Source organism: Dryas octopetala, chromosome 5 (assembly GCF_963921425.1).
Source record: "Dryas octopetala chromosome 5, drDryOcto1.1, whole genome shotgun sequence".
Lineage (NCBI taxonomy): Eukaryota > Viridiplantae > Streptophyta > Magnoliopsida > Rosales > Rosaceae > Dryas > Dryas octopetala.
In genome coordinates, this window is record NC_141370.1 from 2,378,685 (window position 1) to 2,397,108 (window position 18,424).

The 18,424-nt window shown below is 40.7% G+C and overlaps 1 protein-coding gene across 1 annotated transcript in view; it reads left to right on the forward strand.

Annotated features, from left to right (window-relative positions):
- Nucleotides 1-1,163: 1,163 nt before the first annotated feature.
- LOC147283543 (uncharacterized) overlaps nt 1,164-18,424 on the forward strand; it is a 70,184-nt gene continuing 52,923 nt past the window's right edge. Inside the window, exons 1-2 of the mRNA XM_086244014.1 lie at nt 1,164-1,260; nt 1,410-1,632. Of these exons, the coding sequence (XP_086100140.1) occupies nt 1,164-1,260; nt 1,410-1,632 (320 nt within the window). The remainder of the gene's footprint in view (nt 1,261-1,409; nt 1,633-18,424) is intronic.

Here is an 18,424-nt window from a genome sequence, read left to right on the forward strand (position 1 = left end):
AGGATTTGAGCCTGCCCGAGTGCGGGATTGTGGCCAGGACATTGTCTACAGTACAGGTACGAGAATGATGTGAGTTTTAAGAATAAGTGTTTCGAGATATCAGCTTCCAAGGATAAATTCAGTTCAGAGTGTGATTTACGGTTGAGGGGATTTAAAAATGGTTTTCAAAGACGAGATTTTTGAAAGTAGTTATAAAGCTGGAGGATTTCCAAGAAACGAAGTGTGTGAAATTAGATAGATGGTTGTTTGGTTGCTTGTATTGCATTTGTTTGCTAGGACTTAGTAACGTTTAGGCTTGAATCGTGAGGACGGAAATGATAGTGCCTATGCTTTGAGGTTATTAGATTTAAGACGGGAATGATTTGAGGTTGAGGTTAATGGTTGACGTTTAGGCAATTGATTTGTCAGAGTATAATTATTATTATTGATGGAATATTAGGTGATTGAAGAATTTCGGACTTATGAAGATTAATTAGTTACGCCTTGGATTTATGCGAATATTTTGTGGATTGTAAATTGAGATAACTGACAAAAGTATTTTGAGGCCTGGTGATTTCTTATTAAGGGGTTATTTGTTTGAATGACCCGGTGTACCATAGATAAGGTGCAGTGTGTTTAACTGTATTTTTGCAGGTTAAGCAGGCTGAGGAGGCAGTGAGGAGAAGACGAAGCAGTGGGACCCACTTGATTTATGTAAACGATTTTAGACAGTGATTTAAACCAATTTTAGAAAGTGATTTTACATCAATATCTTTGGGCTCACACTCTGATTTAGTTAACGTATTTATTTATTATATTAAATGCATGGCTCATTCTTTGAAAAATGGTTCAAATAACAAGGTTTTCAGAATGTTTATGAGCCCGAGGTTCGGGGCGTTACAGATTGGTATCAGAGCGTGACCCGGCCGGAAGTGTGTGGATTGCAAGACCCAGGGACCAAGACTCTGAGTGGGCGGCTGCGCGAGGCAGTGGCGAGCTACCAGGTGAGGAGAAGTGAGTGATCCCACATTGCCCGGGTGAGGAATGGTGATGTTATAGAAAGTTTGAGAAAATCAGTTCAGAAAATGTTTGTGAAAGCCAGTTTGAGAAAGAAAATGATTTTCAAGTGATTTCAGAAAAGTATTTTATTTGAGCCATGAAAATGTTTGTGAATGTTTTGAGAAATGTCCCCTGCATTGCCATCGTCTCTCTCCTCAGCAAGTTCGGGAAAGTTAGAAGTTGGAGACTTAGTAAGAGGTTTGAATTTAGAAGAGTTGGAAGGTTTGAGTAAGATTATTTGTTAGAGAACAAAGGTTCAAGGGAAACAGTGGGAGTAGTATATTTTTGGTTGGTTGAAGGGTTAGTTCACCGTGTAAGTAGGGTTTTCGAGATTGTAGCTAGGTAGGACTTGGTTGTTGTTTGTTTGCTAGAACTCAGCGAATACAGTTTTGCGATCTTAAGTGACAACGCTTCAGAAGTGGTTGAGCGATTCGCACATGAAGAGGAAAATTCTGAAGAAGGAGAATTCAGAGTCATCGAGAATTGTGGCAGGCTACTCGAGGAAATGAAGACTAAGTTGGTTGCACTCGAAGATCTTGGAAAACAGATGTGGATGGAACACGACAAGCTTTATACCTGCAGCTCTCAAGTGAAGTTTTCGATCGTCATCGTATTTTTTTATTTTTACCTTTTGCTTGCGTTATTCTCAATTTTCTTCTAAGTGAAGGAGTTTTTCTTTGACGTGTTATTTGTTGTTGCTTGTGCTTGTTGTGTTTGTGTGAAGTTATTTTCCGCTTTTACTTTCCCTTGGGAATTTCGAGGACGAAATTTTTTTAAGGGGGGTAGATTGTAAGACCCCGTATTTTTCAAGGAGTTATTTTAAATATTTTGCGAATTTATTTTAAGGATTTTGAGAATTTATTTGGAAATTTAAAAGGTTTTGGTTTAATTTTTTAATTTTTGTTTTAAATTGGGCTGACCCAAAAGTTGACTTTTAAAACTAATGGACTTTCATCTTTGACTTTGGGCACGTTGGAAAGGTCTCGGGTTCACGAGTTCGTAGACACGCGGCACGCGTCAATCGGAGTTATGGTTTGAAAGTTACGGAAATTTGAAGTAAAGGGCAAACTTGTAAATTTTACAAAAGTGGGTTTTAAAACCCAAAAACCAGATTTTTATCTCATTCTCTCTCCTCTCTCCCCGATCCTCTCCCTCTCCCGCGTGTCTCTCCCTCTCTCACTCTCGCCGATCTGCCATCGGCGCGTGGCGGCGCGTCCGGCGGCGGATGGGCTGGGTTTTCGGTCCACCAGCCTCGCCGTCCCTCCCTCTTCCTCCCCCTGGCCGCCGATCATCCACCTGAGCCACCATCGCGACGGATCGACGCGAAAACCGAGAGAGGCCCTCACCGGCGATCTCCTTTTTCCGGCAACGACGGGACGCCGGACCACCTGGGTTCTCTTCCCCAGGCCCCGGCGAGTCCAGCCATGTCCTCCCCTAGCACCGACGACCCCTCACGGTGGCAGATCGAGAAATTTCAGGCCGGCGGCTTCTCCGGCCAGTTCGAGCTTTTCCGGCGAGATTTGGCCCTCGATCCAGTTATGAGAAATGATCCTCTAGGTATGGGCTTTCTTTCCCCCTTGTTCTTGCGTGTCAATTTTGAGAATTTGGAGATCGAAAATTTTAGGGCTTGTACCCATTTCGGGTTTACCTTGAATTGAGCATATTTGAATGAATGCTGAGTTGATTTTGGTCCAATTGAAGTGCCTAGGTTGATTGGGGTTGATTTTAGTTGAAAAACCAATTTTTTTAAGGATCTGTCGCCGCTGCCACCACTAGCTCCGCCACTTGTGGCGGCGGGTCAGCGGTTATTTGTTTCTGTTTGCCCAAATTGAACTTCTAGGAGACCCTCCGAGGTTATTTGGTGAATTCTGTGAAATTTCTGTTTATATTTAAGTTGGTTGTCTGGTCCTAACAGGTACACGGGCTTGGAAAATCTCATTCCCGATGTTGTTATGCTGCCGGATTTTGTATCCGAGCAATGACATTGTGAAGGGTATTTCGGTCTTTTACGTAGTTGAACTGTGAATGATACTTATCGAATTTTAATGTAGAGTACTGTTATTGAATGGTCTGTTTTGTGTGTTTGTTGCTTTATGTTAGGAAGGCGAAGGGTAGGATTTGGATCATGAGAATGAATTGATGAGGATCTGAGGTTAAGGAATTAATTTGGAATTTTAGAGTTTGTCCTGAGGATAATGGCTGAATTAGGAAAGAAATGTTTATTGTCGAAGTAAATAATGATGATTAGGCGATTATTATACCGATTTGATCGAATTGAGTATTGAGAAAGAATTGATCGATTTGATCGATTTGAGTGACAAACAAGTGAAGGGTCGTGAGTAGGAATCAATCTCGGAAAGGTTTCGGGGTAGTTCGGAGTAAACAATGAGTGGATTTTGGCTATGATTGATTATTTATACAATGTTGTTTAAGACGTTGTGATTTGAGGAGAGACACCTCCTTTTGATGAGTGGGTTTGATAAGGAGAATTTAGAAAAGAATATTTAAAGGATGCTGTGTAAATGCACGTGTTGACCGGTCGAGCCTGCCTGTGTAAAATCCACGGGATTGTGACTAGGATGTGAGCCTGCTCGTGTGTGTTGAATGTTTTCTTAGAACAAAATAAACATCTATTTTATTCCAAGTATACTCGCAAGTGCACGAATCGCATCAGTAGCAAAGCGTACAAGCACGAGGTCGATCCCACAGGGAATGGTTAATACACAACAAATCAGTGGAATTAATCACTAGCATAACTAAATGGGGGATTTTGGAAAGATGGAACACACGCACACATCACCACACGCACACACACTTTATTCTATCTTGCAATGTTAAGTTTTCGGTTTCAAATCAGATAAGCATGCAATAACCATCCAAGGCTAATGACAGTTAATTTGAACACAACATATTAAAGTTTGACAGCTAAAAAGGTTTGGCTAGTTACTTTCTCGCCATTGTTCTCCTAATGCATAAACTAAGAGCTTCTTGGGCCTTCCTTAGCCAGTTAACCTACATGTTCCCTAGTTCAAGCTAAGGCAGCTGTTACCCATGCAGGAGTCATTAAGTTTTATGAGAACGTCAAACATGCACAACATATAAGCTTTGACTATTTCCTTATAGAGGTCACCCAACCCCACTACCAAGAATAATCCCTTATTCCCTTGTTACTTGTGGTTTAGTGTCTTTGACTATTTCACAGCTAAACCTAACAGATAAACTAGATGCAATTACCCTAAGGTGGCCAGTCAAAGGATGCAAACAACTAGTGACGGGGGTTTTAATAGATAGTGGAAATTTAATACGCGCAAACATCAAACTAACAGACCAAGAGACGGATAAACGATTTGTTAGAACATGCAAATCCATTAATCAACCTACAACTAACATGCAAGATAGAATAACTAACCTACATAATTAAATAAAATAAATAAAAAAAAAACAGCAACAAATAAACAAAATCCCAATTCATGCTTGCAAAAGGAAATCAGAAACGCAAATTAAACAAACTTAAAAGCATAAACTAAACAACTAAATTAAATTGCATAAACTAAAGGAAATCAGAACCATGCACTAAATAAATTCAGAAACTTAATTAAATAAATTCAGAATCACGAGCTAATTAATTCAGAAACATGAACTAACATGGAATCAGAAAACTAGAAGAAAAATTAAAGAAACCAAGTGAGAGGGCTGCGGCAAGGCAAGAGAGAAGGCAACCTCCACAAGCAATTGGCTCACGGCTGGGGTGAGCTAGGGCTTGCGGCAAAGGGTCCTCTTTCCTTGCTTCCACGCCACTCTTCTGTCTCTCTCACCCTTCGGCTAATCATCACAAAAATAAAAGCTGAAACTAAAAACCTAAAACAGAAAAATAAAACTAGGAGAAGAGAGAATTTTCGGCTGGAGTGTGTAGGTGCAAAAAGTCATTATAGGGTTCTGAATGAAGGGGATTTATATAGAAGAGCATTCCTTGAGAGGCAAGGAGGAGAAAACTTGCGGCTGCTAGGGTTTCCCTCTCCTAGTTGCTTGCGGCTTCAGCTAAGGTTAGCTGCATCAGGGCCTTGCGGCATGGGCTGCTCCCTTTGGGCTTAAGTGGCTCACGCCTAGCCTAGCTAGGGTCCCTTCTTTGCGCATGGGCTGGTAGTCTTGGGCTTTGGGCTTGCATGTTGGGCTTCCATGTTGGGCTTCAGTTGCTTGCACAAGATGGGCTAGGGTTTCACTCCATGGGCTTCCATCTTGGCCTTGTCACCTTGGCTGCTAGGGTTTGCATGGCATGCATGCGCATGCATGGGCTGCCATCTTCCTCCTTGCGTATGGCCTTTGGGCTGCTAGGGTTTGGGCCCATGCATGTGCATGCATGGCCCATCTTGGTTCGGCATCCCTAGGGCCCATGGGCCCTCCACTTTTGACTTCCCATTTTGCCCCTCATTTCCATTTGAATTCAAATTCATTTCTTCCCTCCATTCATTTCCATGGATGTCCACCACCTTCTGGAAGCTTCTGGAACCTTGAACAACATTTCCTGGTGCAACTAGGATTCCTTGAAAATGAGAGATTCCTTATCCATTTCGACTTCTCGTAATGACCATATTGCCCCTGGGTCTCCTAGTGTCACTAGGACTCCTTTCCCTAGTTGGGTTAGGTTTCCTAGTTCAACCAGGATTTTCTGTTCGAATCAGGATTTCACATTTCTGGCTCCGCAATGATGGTTCTGGACTTGATGTTTCCTAGTGTGACTAGGAATCCTCATTTGACTAGGATTTCTGCACTTTTCCTGGTTTGACCAGGATTTCACTCGTTTTCCTGGTTTGACCAGGAAATGTCCCAAAATGGCTCCATTTGCTTCTTTTTCTCATTTCTGCTTCATTTGACCTGAAAACACAAAAACAAGACAAGAAACACAAAATATCGAGTTCTAACACTCTAGGTTAAGGAATTAGTATCATAAAGTGATGCAAAATGCACACTCATCAGTGTGGAGTGACCGTCCGTACGAGATTGTGGCCAGGATACGAGCCTGCTCGTGTGGAGTGACCCTCCGTACGAGATTGTGGCCAGGATACGAGCCTGCTCGTGCGGGGTGACCCCTCCGTACGAGATTGTGGCCAGGATTTGAGCCTGCCCGAGTGCGGAATTGTGGCCAGGACATTGTCTACAGTACAGGTACGAGAATGATGTGAGTTTTAAGAATAAGTGTTTCGAGATATCAGCTTCCAAGGATAAATTCAGTTCAGAGTGTGATTTACGGTTGAGGGGATTTAAAAATGGTTTTCAAAGACGAGATTTTTGAAAGTAGTTATAAAGCTGGAGGATTTCCAAGAAACGAAGTGTGTGAAATTAGATAGATGGTTGTTTGGTTGCTTGTATTGCATTTGTTTGCTAGGACTTAGTAAAGTTTAGGCTTGAATCGTGAGGACGGAAATGATAGTGCCTATGCTTTGAGGTTATTAGATTTAAGACGGGAATGATTTGAGGTTGTGGTTAATGGTTGACGTTTAGGCAATTGATTTGTCAGAGTATAATTATTATTATTGATGGAATATTAGGTGATTGAAGAATTTCGGACTTATGAAGATTAATTAGTTACGCCTTGGATTTATTGCGAATATTTTGTGGATTGTAAATTGAGATAACTGACAAAAGTATTTTGAGGCCTTGTGATTTCTTATTAAGGGGTTATTTGTTTGAATGACCCGGTGCACCATAGATATGGTGCAGTGTGTTTAACTGTGTTTTTTCAGGTTAAGCAGGCTGAGGAGGCAGTGAGGAGAAGACGAAGTAGTGGGACCCACTTGATTTATGTAAACGATTTTAGACAGTGATTTAAACCGATTTTAGAAAGTGATTTTACATCAATATCTTTGGGCTCACACTCTGATTTAGTTAACGTATTTATTATATTAAATGCATGGCTCATTCTTTGAAAAATGGTTCAAATAACAAGGTTTTCAGAATGTTTATGGGCCCGAGGTTCGGGGCGTTACAGACAAGCAAGAGAAAGAAGGAGTCCAGCCTTGCCGCAAGCCCTAGCTCACCTTGCCGTGGGTTCCTCCAGCTTGCTAGGTGTCTCCTTCAGCCCCTCTTCTTGCCGCAGCCACCTTAGTGATGTGTCTCTTGGTTTTTAATTTTCTTTTTGTTTAGAATTCTGATTTTCTTTTTAGTTTGTGTTTATGATTTTATTATAAGTATGGATTGGGATTTTGTTTATATATTTCAGATTTATTTTTATGCTTTAATTATGTATTTTATTATTCTATCTTGCATGTTAGTTGTAGGTTGATTTTCAGATATGCCATGCTTTAACAAATCGTTTATCTGTCTCTTGATGAATTAATTTGATGTTTGCATGTATTTAATTCTCATTATCTGATTGAATCCGTCACTAGTTGTTTGCGTCCTTTGACTGGCCACCTTAGGATAATTGCATCTAGTTTATTAGTTAGGTTTAGTTGTGGACTAATCAAAGACACTAAATCACAAGTAACAAGGGAATAAGAGATTATTCTTAGTAATGGTTTTGTGCGACCTCTATAAGGAAATAATCAAAGCTTGTATGTTGTGCATGTTTGACGTTCTCATAGATCTTAATGACTTTTATATGAATAACAGTTGCCTTAAGTCCGCTTAGGGAACAGGTAAGTTAACTGATTATGGGAGGCCTAAGAAGCTCTTAATATATGCCTTAGGAGAACAATTGCGAGAAAGTAACTAATCAAACCTTTTTAGCAGTCAAACTTTAATACATTGTGTTTGAATTGATTTGTCATTAGCCTTGGATGGTTAGAGTATGCATATATGATTTGAAGTTGAAAACTTAACATTGCAAGATAGGATAATGGGTGTGTGCGTGCGGTGTGGTGTGTGTGTTTCATCTTTCCAAAAACCCCCCATTTAGTTATTCTTTTGATTAATTGAATTGATTTGTTGTGTATTAACCATTCCTTGTGGGATCGACCTCGTGCTTGCATGCAACTACTGATGCGACTCGTGCACTTGCGAGTATACTTAGAATGAGATATGTTTTTATTTTGTTCTAAGAAAACAATCAACACAAACAAATGAGATTATGAATGCAAATAAAACCCTAAGGCATGGCGTCTACCTTAGGTGCTTTAGTATTGATTCCACACAATCAGAATTCAGCCAATTACTAAATCCTAAGTTATTTATCACTTGTATTAGGGGCTGATTGGTTGTCCTCACCCTAAATTGATTAAATTCTAGATGCAATAACCCTAGGTGATCAATCAAGGATAATAAACACATAGAGAACAATGATAAAAGTGAAATCAAAATCATCAAATCCATGGAATTAAACAAACAGAAACTACATCACCAATCCACTGAATATTCGGCCTAGGGCTGAACCCTAGGCCGTAGAAAACGTGATTAGTTCATGCTAGGAAACAAGAACATCAAAGAAATCATGTTTATCATCTCCAAAATTACAAGAAAAGAGAAGAAGAAAAGCCTAAACCCTAGGAGAGCTCACGCCTCCAAGCTGCCGCCCCTCTCTCTCTTTCTCTGATTTTTGTCCAAGTCTGGGAACCCTAGAACTCAGCAAGAGTTTGGTTTAAATAGGTAAGTGTGGCTGATCCCTATGGACTTGCATGTAGCTGATTTCCTCCCCTAATAAGCCTCCAATAAATCAGAAATTAAAAGGAGATAAATAAGGTAATTAAAAATCTGATTTTCAGAGCCAAATTAGGAAGGAAATTCTTTGCAAGGTGCGGCCAGCCATTCACTTAGCACACACGCCACTTCTCTTATAGTTTGGGCTGGGCTTTTACTTCTTTCATGCTCTTAGACCCTCTCTTGGTCTTGGGCTTCTCTTTAAATAGCAAATATTCATTTAAGCTCAAAATGGGCTGATTTGCATCCACTTGTTACCTATGGGCTTTCCACCTACAAAAGAGAGAAACACAAATAAATAACACAAAATATAGGGACTAAGTACTAAATACATTAAGAAAGAGGGCCTAAAATGCACACATTTAAGGACCCAACAATTCCCCCAAACTTATCCTTTGCTAGTCCCTAGCAAAACAAAACAAAAACTAAACTAAGACTCTAAAAACAAAACCACCTAACCTTCCACCAAAAATCTCAGGTATGCTTGATCATTCATAACTCAATCAAATAGACTACACAATAGTTCCAGAGATTACCAAAATGCCAACACTAACTCACAATTAACAAGGTTAAAACATCATGTGTGTAAGACAATATCAACAAAGTTTTCAATCTGAACTTTCAAGAAAACTTGAGTAATCACAAGCAACTAGTTTCACTTCAATTCTCACAAAGATAGTCACTCACAAATAAAGCACTGAGATATTGGCTAAATAGTGATTCACTCAAAATGCATATGTGAGAGAGTTTATGCATACAAATTCAAATTACTCACATATATGTAAGAACAAAAGCACAAGTGAAAGAATAATGATCTCATGAAAGATACCAAATACCTGAAATCAAATCAAAATACAATATGCTTCCATCTCATCTAATCTCCACATTAAGACTACACTTCACCTAAGATCATATAAGACTTTACATATGGGTTGTAATAGGGCTAACGGTGAAGGATTTAACAAGAAAGGTATGGAAAACACAAAGACTTAAGGGAACCATAGAGAATCAGGTTTTACGGTGTCATTTCATTCTTATACACTTTGGCGACTAGGCTTGCATTCTTGAATTTGCACACTTGTGATACACATGCCTAACCTTTTCACTTTCTTCTTTTTTTTTTTTTTTTTTTTTTTTTTTCTATTTTTCTTTGGGCACAGCAACATATTCTTTTCATTTTCTTTTCTTTTTCACATTGTTCTCAAGCCTTGCAAACAAATGAACAATTATATAGAAAAAACAATTCTCTACAATCCCTTAAGTAAGGGTAAGATACACACAATTGAAGGGTACTTGTGTTGTTGAATGTTTTCTTAGAACAAAATAAACAACTATTTCATTCCAAGTATACTCGCAAGTGCACGAATCGCATTAGTAGCAAAGTGTACAAGCACGAGGTCGATCCCACAGGGAATGGTTAATAAACAACAAATCAATGTAATTAATCACTAGAATAACTAAATGGGGGGTTTTGAAAGATGGAAACACACACACACATCACCACACGCACACACCCTTTATTCTATCTTGCAATGTTAAGTTTTCAGTTTCAAATCAGATAAGCATGCAATAACCATCAAAGGCTAATGACAGTTAATTTGAACACAATGTATTAAAGTTTGACTGCTAAAAAGGTTTGGCTAGTTACTTTCTCGCAATTGTTCTCCTAATGCATAAACTAAGAGCTTATTGGGCCTTCCTTAGCCAGTTAACCTACATGTTCCCTAGTTCAAGCTAGGGCAGCTGTTACCCATGCAGGAGTCATTAAGTTTTATGAGAACGTCAAACATGCACAACATATAAGCTTTGACTATTTCCTTATAGAGGTCGCCCAACCCCACTACCAAGAATAATCCCTTATTCCCTTGTTACTTGTGGTTTAGTGTCTTTGACTATTTCACAGCTAAACCTAACGGATAAACTAGATGCAATTACCCTAAGGTGGCCAGTCAAAGGATGCAAACAACTAGTGACGGGGGTTTTAATAGATAGTGGAAATTTAATACGTGCAAACATCAAACTAACAGACCAAGAGACGGATAAACGATTTGTTAAAGCATACGAATCCATTAATCAACCTACAACTAACATGCAAGATAGAATAACTAACCTACATAATTAAATAAAACAAATAAAAGAAACAAAACAGCAACAAATAAATAAAATCCCAATTCATGCTTGTTAACGGAAATCAGAAACGCAAAATTAAAGAAATTAAAAGCATAAACAAATGGAACTCAACAACATGAATTGAAAGCAATAAAGAGATAACTAAATGAAATCAGATTGCAAAGATTAAATAACAACTAACTAAAATCAGAACCAAAGCTATAAACTAATTAAATTCAGAAACTTAAATTAAATAAATTCAGAAACCAATATCCAACATTAAATCTGAAACTAGAAGGAAAAAGAAAGCAAAAATCAGAGGTGCAAGCACATGGGGGCTGCGGCAAGGAGAGAGGAAGAAGGAGGCACCTAACACAAGCAATTGGCTCACGGCAAGGTGAGCTTGGGCTTGCGGCAGCAGGTGGTACTTCCCTCTCACTTGTCACGCCACCCTCTCTCTAAATCTCTCTCTGAATTCGGCTCACCTTACAAGAAAATAAAAGTCTGAAACTAAAACCCTAAAACAGAAAAATAAAACTAAGAGGGGGAGAGGTTTCGGCTGAACTAGGAGGAGAAAAAGTTATCCTAAAAGTCTGAATGAGAGGGATTTATATAGGAGAAGCCTTCCTTGAGAGGCAAGGAAAAGCAACTTGCGGCTGCTAGGGTTTGCTTTCCTAGTTCCTTGCGGCATTAGCTAGGGCTGGCTGCACCTTGGGCTTGCGGCATGGGCTGCTCCCTTTGGGCTTAAATGGCTCACGCCTAACCTAGCTAGGGTCCCTCCTTGGCGCATGGGCTGGTAGTCTTGGGCTTTGGGCTTGCATGTTGGGCTTCCATGTTGGGCTTCAGTTGCTTGCACAAGATGGGCTAGGGTTTCACTCCATGGGCTTCCATCTTGGGCTTGTCACCTTGGGCTTGCGCATGGCCACTTGTCTTGCTAGGGTTTGCATGGCATGCATGCGCATGCATGGCTGCCATCTACCCCCTTGCGTATGGCTTTTGGGCTGCTAGGGTTTGGGCCCATGCATGTGCATGCATGGCCCACTTGGTTCGGCATCCCTAGGGCCCATGGGCCCTCCACTTTTGACTTCCCATTTTGCCCCTCATTTCCATTTGAATTCAAATTCATTTCTTCCCTCCATTCATTTCCATGGATGTCCACCACCTTCTGGAAGCTTCTGGAACCTTGAAAAACATTTCCTGGTGCAACTAGGATTTCTTGGAAATGAGAGATTCCTTATCCATTTCGACTTCTCGTAATGACCATATTGCCCCTGGGGTCTCCTAGTGTCACTAGGACTCCTTTCCCTAGTTGGGTTAGGTTTCCTAGTTCAACCAGGATTTCCTGTTCGAATCAGGATTTCACATTTCTGGCTCCGCAATGATGGTTCTGGACTTGATGTTTCCTAGTGTGACTAGGAATCCTCATTTGACTAGGATTTCTGCACTTTTCCTGGTTTGACCAGGAAATGTCCCAAAATGGCTCCATTTGCTTCTTTTTCTCATTTCTGCTTCATTTGACCTGAAAACACAAAAACAAGACAAGAAACACAAAATAGCGAGTTCTAACACTCTAGGTTAAGGAATTAGTATCATAAAGTGATGCAAAATGCACACTCATCACACCCCAAAACTTAGATTTTGCTAGTCCTCGAGCAAATAAAGGAAAGAAAAGACTCAAAACTGACTCCAACATCCCAACAACTGAATTCATGCGCACAACCATTAATCACATAAGAAAGCAAGGCATATAAATGGTATTCTCCAAATTCTAATAACATTTCAAATAACATACCTCGCTCCTCTATTGTCATATAGGCCATCCTTGACACAAATCCAAGTATTAGACAAACAAAACTAAATCAATACATACATAATAGATTCAACTCCAATCCTCACTATGGCATACTCTCAATGATAAAACACTCAAGAATTGGGTTGATATGTGCACTCAAAAGTATATGTGAGAGGAATTATGTAACAAAAACAATTAGCTCACATATGTACATGAAATAAAGGCACATTTTAGAAAGAATACTGATCTCATGAAAGGAATACAAATGCTTGAAATAGAATCAATAGCCATAGGCTCCCTTCTTAAATAGACTCCACGTAAGTATAATACACACTCTTGAGATCAGCTAGGGCTTTTAATAGGGTTATAATGAAGGCTTAGGCTAGGATAAGATACTGAAATGAAAGGGAAACACAAAGGGCTAATTTCATGGAATTGCAAGCATCAATAGAACATTTTGAGGTACACTTTGCTTCTTTGCACTTCATAGCTTACTTTGAACTCTTTTTGCACTTGCGAGTAAACAATTATCTTTTCTCAGTCTAACACTCTAAAACGATGGGCTGACTTGGCAACTTCCCCTTCTCTCTCTGACCCAAAGTAGTGGCAATCTGACCCATTTGACTCTCCAAGTGTGCATAATCCAACAATAAAAGAAGAAACTAGAAGGAAAAGAAAACAAAAATCAGAGGTGCAACAAATGGGGGCTACGGCAAGGAGAGAGGGAGAAGGAGGCACCTAGCACAAGCAATTGGCTCACGGCAAGGTGAGCTTGGGCTTGCGGCAGCAGGTGGTACTTCCCTCTCACTTGTCACGCCACCCTCTCTCTAAACCTCTCTCTGAATTCGGCTCACCTTACAAGAAAATAAAAGTCTCAAACTAAAACCCTAAAACAGAAAAATAAAACGAGGAGGGAAGAGAGTGATTTCGGCTGGAGGAGGAGAAAAAGTCTTCCTAAAAGTCTGAATGAGAGGGATTTATATAGGAGAAGCCTTCCTTGAGAGGCAAGCAAAAGCAACTTGCGGCTGGCTAGGGTTTGCTTTCCTAGTTCCTTGCGGCATCAGCTAGGGCTGGCTACACCTTGGGCTTGCGGCATGGGCTGCTCCCTTTGGGCTTAAGTGGCTCACGCCTAGCCTAGCTAGGGTCCCTCCTTGGCGCATGGGCTTGTAGTCTTGGGCTTTGGGCTTGCATGTTGGGCTTCCATGTTGGGCTTGTCACCTTGGGCTTGCGCATGGCCCCTTGTCTTGCTAGGGTTTGCATGGCATGCATGCGCATGCATGGCTGCCATCTACCCCCTTGCGTGTGGCTTTTGGGCTGCTAGGGTTTGGGCCCATGCATGTGCATGCATGGCCCACTTGGTTCGGCATCCCTAGGGCCCATGGGCCCTCCACTTTTGACTTCCCATTTTGCCCCTCATTTCCATTTGAATTCAAATTCATTTCTTCCCTCCATTCATTTCCATGGATGTCCACCACCTTCTGGAAGCTTCTGGAACCTTGAAAAACATTTCCTGGTGCAACTAGGATTTCTTGGAAATGAGAGATTCCTTATCCATTTCGACTTCTCGTAATGACCATATTGCCCCTGGGGTCTCCTAGTGTCACTAGGACTCCTTTCCCTAGTTGGGTTAGGTTTCCTAGTTCGACCAGGAATTCCTGTTCGAATCAGGATTTCACATTTCTGGCTCCGCAATGATGGTTCTGGACTTGATGTTTCCTAGTGTGACTAGGAATCCTCATTTGACTAGGATTTCTGCACTTTTCCTGGTTTGACCAGGATTTCACTCGCTTTCCTGGTTTGACCAGGAATTGTCCCAAAATGGCTCCATTTGCTTCTTTTTCTCATTTCTGCTTCATTTGACCTGAAAACACAAAAACAAGACAAGAAACACAAAATAGCGAGTTCTAACACTCTAGGTTAAGGAATTAGTATCATAAAGTGATGCAAAATGCACACTCATCAGGCAACAAGTGTATCTGACCACTCTTGATTTCGAAATCAGTGGCTATGGTTGCATACCGAATGCACGATGGTTGAGTGGGTAGCGAGGGTGCTGAAAAATGGCTCAGGGGCTGCGGCATCATCTCATCTGCTTCAGCCATGTCGACACTCTCAGTCTCTTCACTACTCGAATCTGATGCTCTAGGTTGCGGGCTGACTTGTGATGTACCTAAAGCTTCGTTCTTGAGCCTCTCCAACCTTGCAACAAGTTCAGGGTTCATAAAACACACCTAATCAAGAGAAAAACACACAATCAGTAGAAAGAATGCAAATAAAGGCATGGCATTTATTAAAAACTAAAAATTAACAAAAACTGAAATCTAGCTAACATAACCTAATTCTAATGACTAATTACACCAATTCATTGATATTAGACACCATTCCCCGGGAACGGCGCCAAAAACTTGTTGAAGTGTTTTCTTAGAATAAAATAAGCAATTACCTCATTCTAAGTTTACTCGCAAGTGCACGAATCGCATCAGTAGCAAAGCGTACAACCACGAGGTCGATCCCACAGGGAATGGTTAATAAGCAACAAATCAATGCAATTAATCACTAGAATAACTAAATGGGGGGTTTTGGAAAGATGGAACACACGCACACACACTTTATTCTATCTTGCAATGTTAAGTTTTCAGTTTCAAATCAGATAAGCATGCAATAACCATCCAAGGCTAATGACAGTTAATTTGAACACAATATATTAAAGTTTGACAGCTAAAAAGGTTTGGCTAGTTACTTTCTCGCCATTGTTCTCCTAATGCATAAACTAAGAGCTTCTTGGGCCTTCCTTAGCCAGTTAACCTACATGTTCCCTAGTTCAAGCTAAGGCAGCTGTTACCCATGCAGGAGTCATTAAGTTTTATGAGAACGTCAAACATGCACAACATATAAGCTTTGACTATTTCCTTATAGAGGTCGCCCAACCCCACTACCAAGAATAATCCCTTATTCCCTTGTTACTTGTGGTTTAGTGTCTTTGACTATTTCACAGCTAAACCTAACAGATAAACTAGATGCAATTACCCTAAGGTGGCCAGTCAAAGGATGCAAACAACTAGTAACGGGGCTTCTAATAGATAGTGGAAATTTAATACATGCAAACATCAAACTAACAGACCAAGAGACGGATAAACGATTTGTTAGAACATGCAAATCCATTAATCAACCTACAACTAACATGCAAGATAGAATAACTAACCTACATAATTAAATAAAATAAATAAAAACAGAAACAACAATAAATAATGAAATCCCAATTCATGCTAGGATTTCTGCACTTTTCCTGGTTTGACCAGGATTTCACTCGTTTTCCTGGTTTGACCAGGAAATGTCCCAAAATGGCTCAATTTGCTTCTTTTTCTCATTTCTGCTTCATTTGACCTGAAAACACAAAAACAAGACAAGAATTACAAAATATCGAGTTCTAACACTCTAGGTTAAGGAATTAGTATCATAAAGTGATGCAAAATGCACACTCATCATGCACACTCAAATCAATTAGTTGGGGACTCAAAACGACCTGAAACAACCAAAATGACTCAAAAACTTTTTGTTTTTAAAACAATGTCGCACACTTCTAAAGAATCACATCCATCACTAAGGTGAATGAGATCTAATGAAAACGTGCATTTTGATGTGGGTTTTGACACCCTAAGTTTAAAAACAAAAGAAAAAGTTTTTTACTAACCTAAAAACACCTAAAAACACTAAAAACGAAACTTTTTTTTTTCTTTTTCTGAAAACACCCAAAAACACTTAAAACACCCTAAACACTTGTTCTAACCTAAAAACACTAACAAATGACAATTGCCCTTCCCCCCACACTTAAATGATACATTGCCCTCAATGTATATGAAATAAATGCACGAATGATCAAATTAAGCGAAACGGGAAATTGCAAATATCCAAAACCACATAAACACACCACAATGAAAAATTGTCTTATGAAGCGAAATAAAGAAACTGTTTACTTGCGTACGCAAGCGTGGACACTTCAAGGGTAGGCGCGGCCTCCTTGCTCCTCGACGACTCCTCCTCCATTATTCGAAACAAAAACTTGGGTTGCCTCCCAACAAGCGCTTGTTTTTCTGTCTTCAGCTTGACATTGCCATCTCCTTTACTTGCGTCCTTTCCTCTTCCTCTTGCCATTGCTACTCTCGGCACTCCCTAAGAACGAACTGAAGAAGCTCTCCATCTCTGACTTCTCCTCTCCATAAAAAGTGATCTCCTCGTTTTCTGGCATCTCGGAAGTGAGCAAATACACCTCTTGCTTGGTGTAGTGCCGAATCTTCATGGTACTCTCCAATACTTTGTACTCCATGTTAGAGGTGCACAAAAATGGTCTCCCAAGAATAATAGAAACGTCGCCCGGAAGTCTCGGCACATCTAGCACTATGAAATCAGAGGGGATTAGTAATTTACGACATTTAACCAAAACATCCACAAGCATACCACGGGCTTTTTCGACTGAAGAGTTGGCGAAGCGAATGTCCAAATCAAATGGTTGCAAATCAGCCTCCACAAATCCAAGCCTCTCGAACACAACCAGCGGCATGACATTGATAGCTGAGCCATTGTCAACTAAGGCATTGGCGATCTTATACTCCCCTATGCTGCATGGTATGACCAACGAGCCCAGATCCCTCTTCTTGCTTGGAAAAGATGCAAAGAGATAACCACAAATCTCCCTAGGAACGTTGTGACTATGCCCCTGCTCCTCAACCTTCTTCTCAATAGACTTCAACTCCCTCATGGTTGCTGGAAATTTGGTGATGTCAATGTCCGGAATGAGGGGAATCACACGTGTATCAGCTTTCTCCTCTATCATTTCCGGATCCTCCTCTTCCTCACTATCCATGATCTCAATCACCTCCTTAGTCTTGACCACTCTAACTCTCTTTCTTGGAGTAGTCCTCAAAATAGCATTTACATGCTCCTCATTCTTCGGGTTGACGATGGGCTGGCTTGGCAATTTCCCCTTCTCTCTCTGACCCAAAGTAGTGGCAATCTGACCCATTTGACTCTCCAAGTGTGCAATAGCCTTCGAATTGGATTGCATCTGCTGCTCGGTACGGTTCATGAAGGCATTGGTACTCTGGGCAAGGGAAGTGGTGCTTTGAGCAATTTGAGCAATCTTGTCCTCCAAACTAGACCTCTCGGCATTAGGGTGCACATATGGCTTGTTGGTGCTCCCACTAGCTTGCTGTCCATTGTTGTTGCTCCACCTGAAATTAGGGTTGTTCTTCCATCCAGGGTTATAAGTGTTAGAAAATGGATCATATGGCAACCTAGGATAACTCCCAACCTGATTCACGTGTTCCACATCACCTCCTTGTTCTTGCATACCCATCATCTTCTCTTGAGCCAAAGATAACTTCTGCACCATAGTCTTGATTTCCAAAATCTGTCCCTCCATGGTGTTTGGCACATCAGCTACCTCATACAACCCTCTCTTTGGTCCTCCTCTTGCACGATTAGAATCCCATTGTTGAGAACTCAAAGAAAGCGACTCAAAAAATTCTGTAGCCTCATCCTCCGTTTTGGACATGAATGCACCACCACATGCCGAATCCACCTTGGCTTGGTCTCTCTCCAATAGTCCCTGATAAAAACAACAAATCACATACCAAGGAGATAGGTTATGGTGTGGGCAGCTAGTAAGTAACTCATTAAATCTGTCCCAAGTCTCATGGAATGGCTCGTCCGCTTTCTGCACAAATCCAAGGATCTCCTTACGAATAGAATTCGTCTTGGAAATGGAATAAAACTTGTTCAGGAACTTGCTCGAAAGATCATCCCATGTCGAAATGGAACCACTGGGCAGCGAATACAACCACCTCTTTGCCTTGT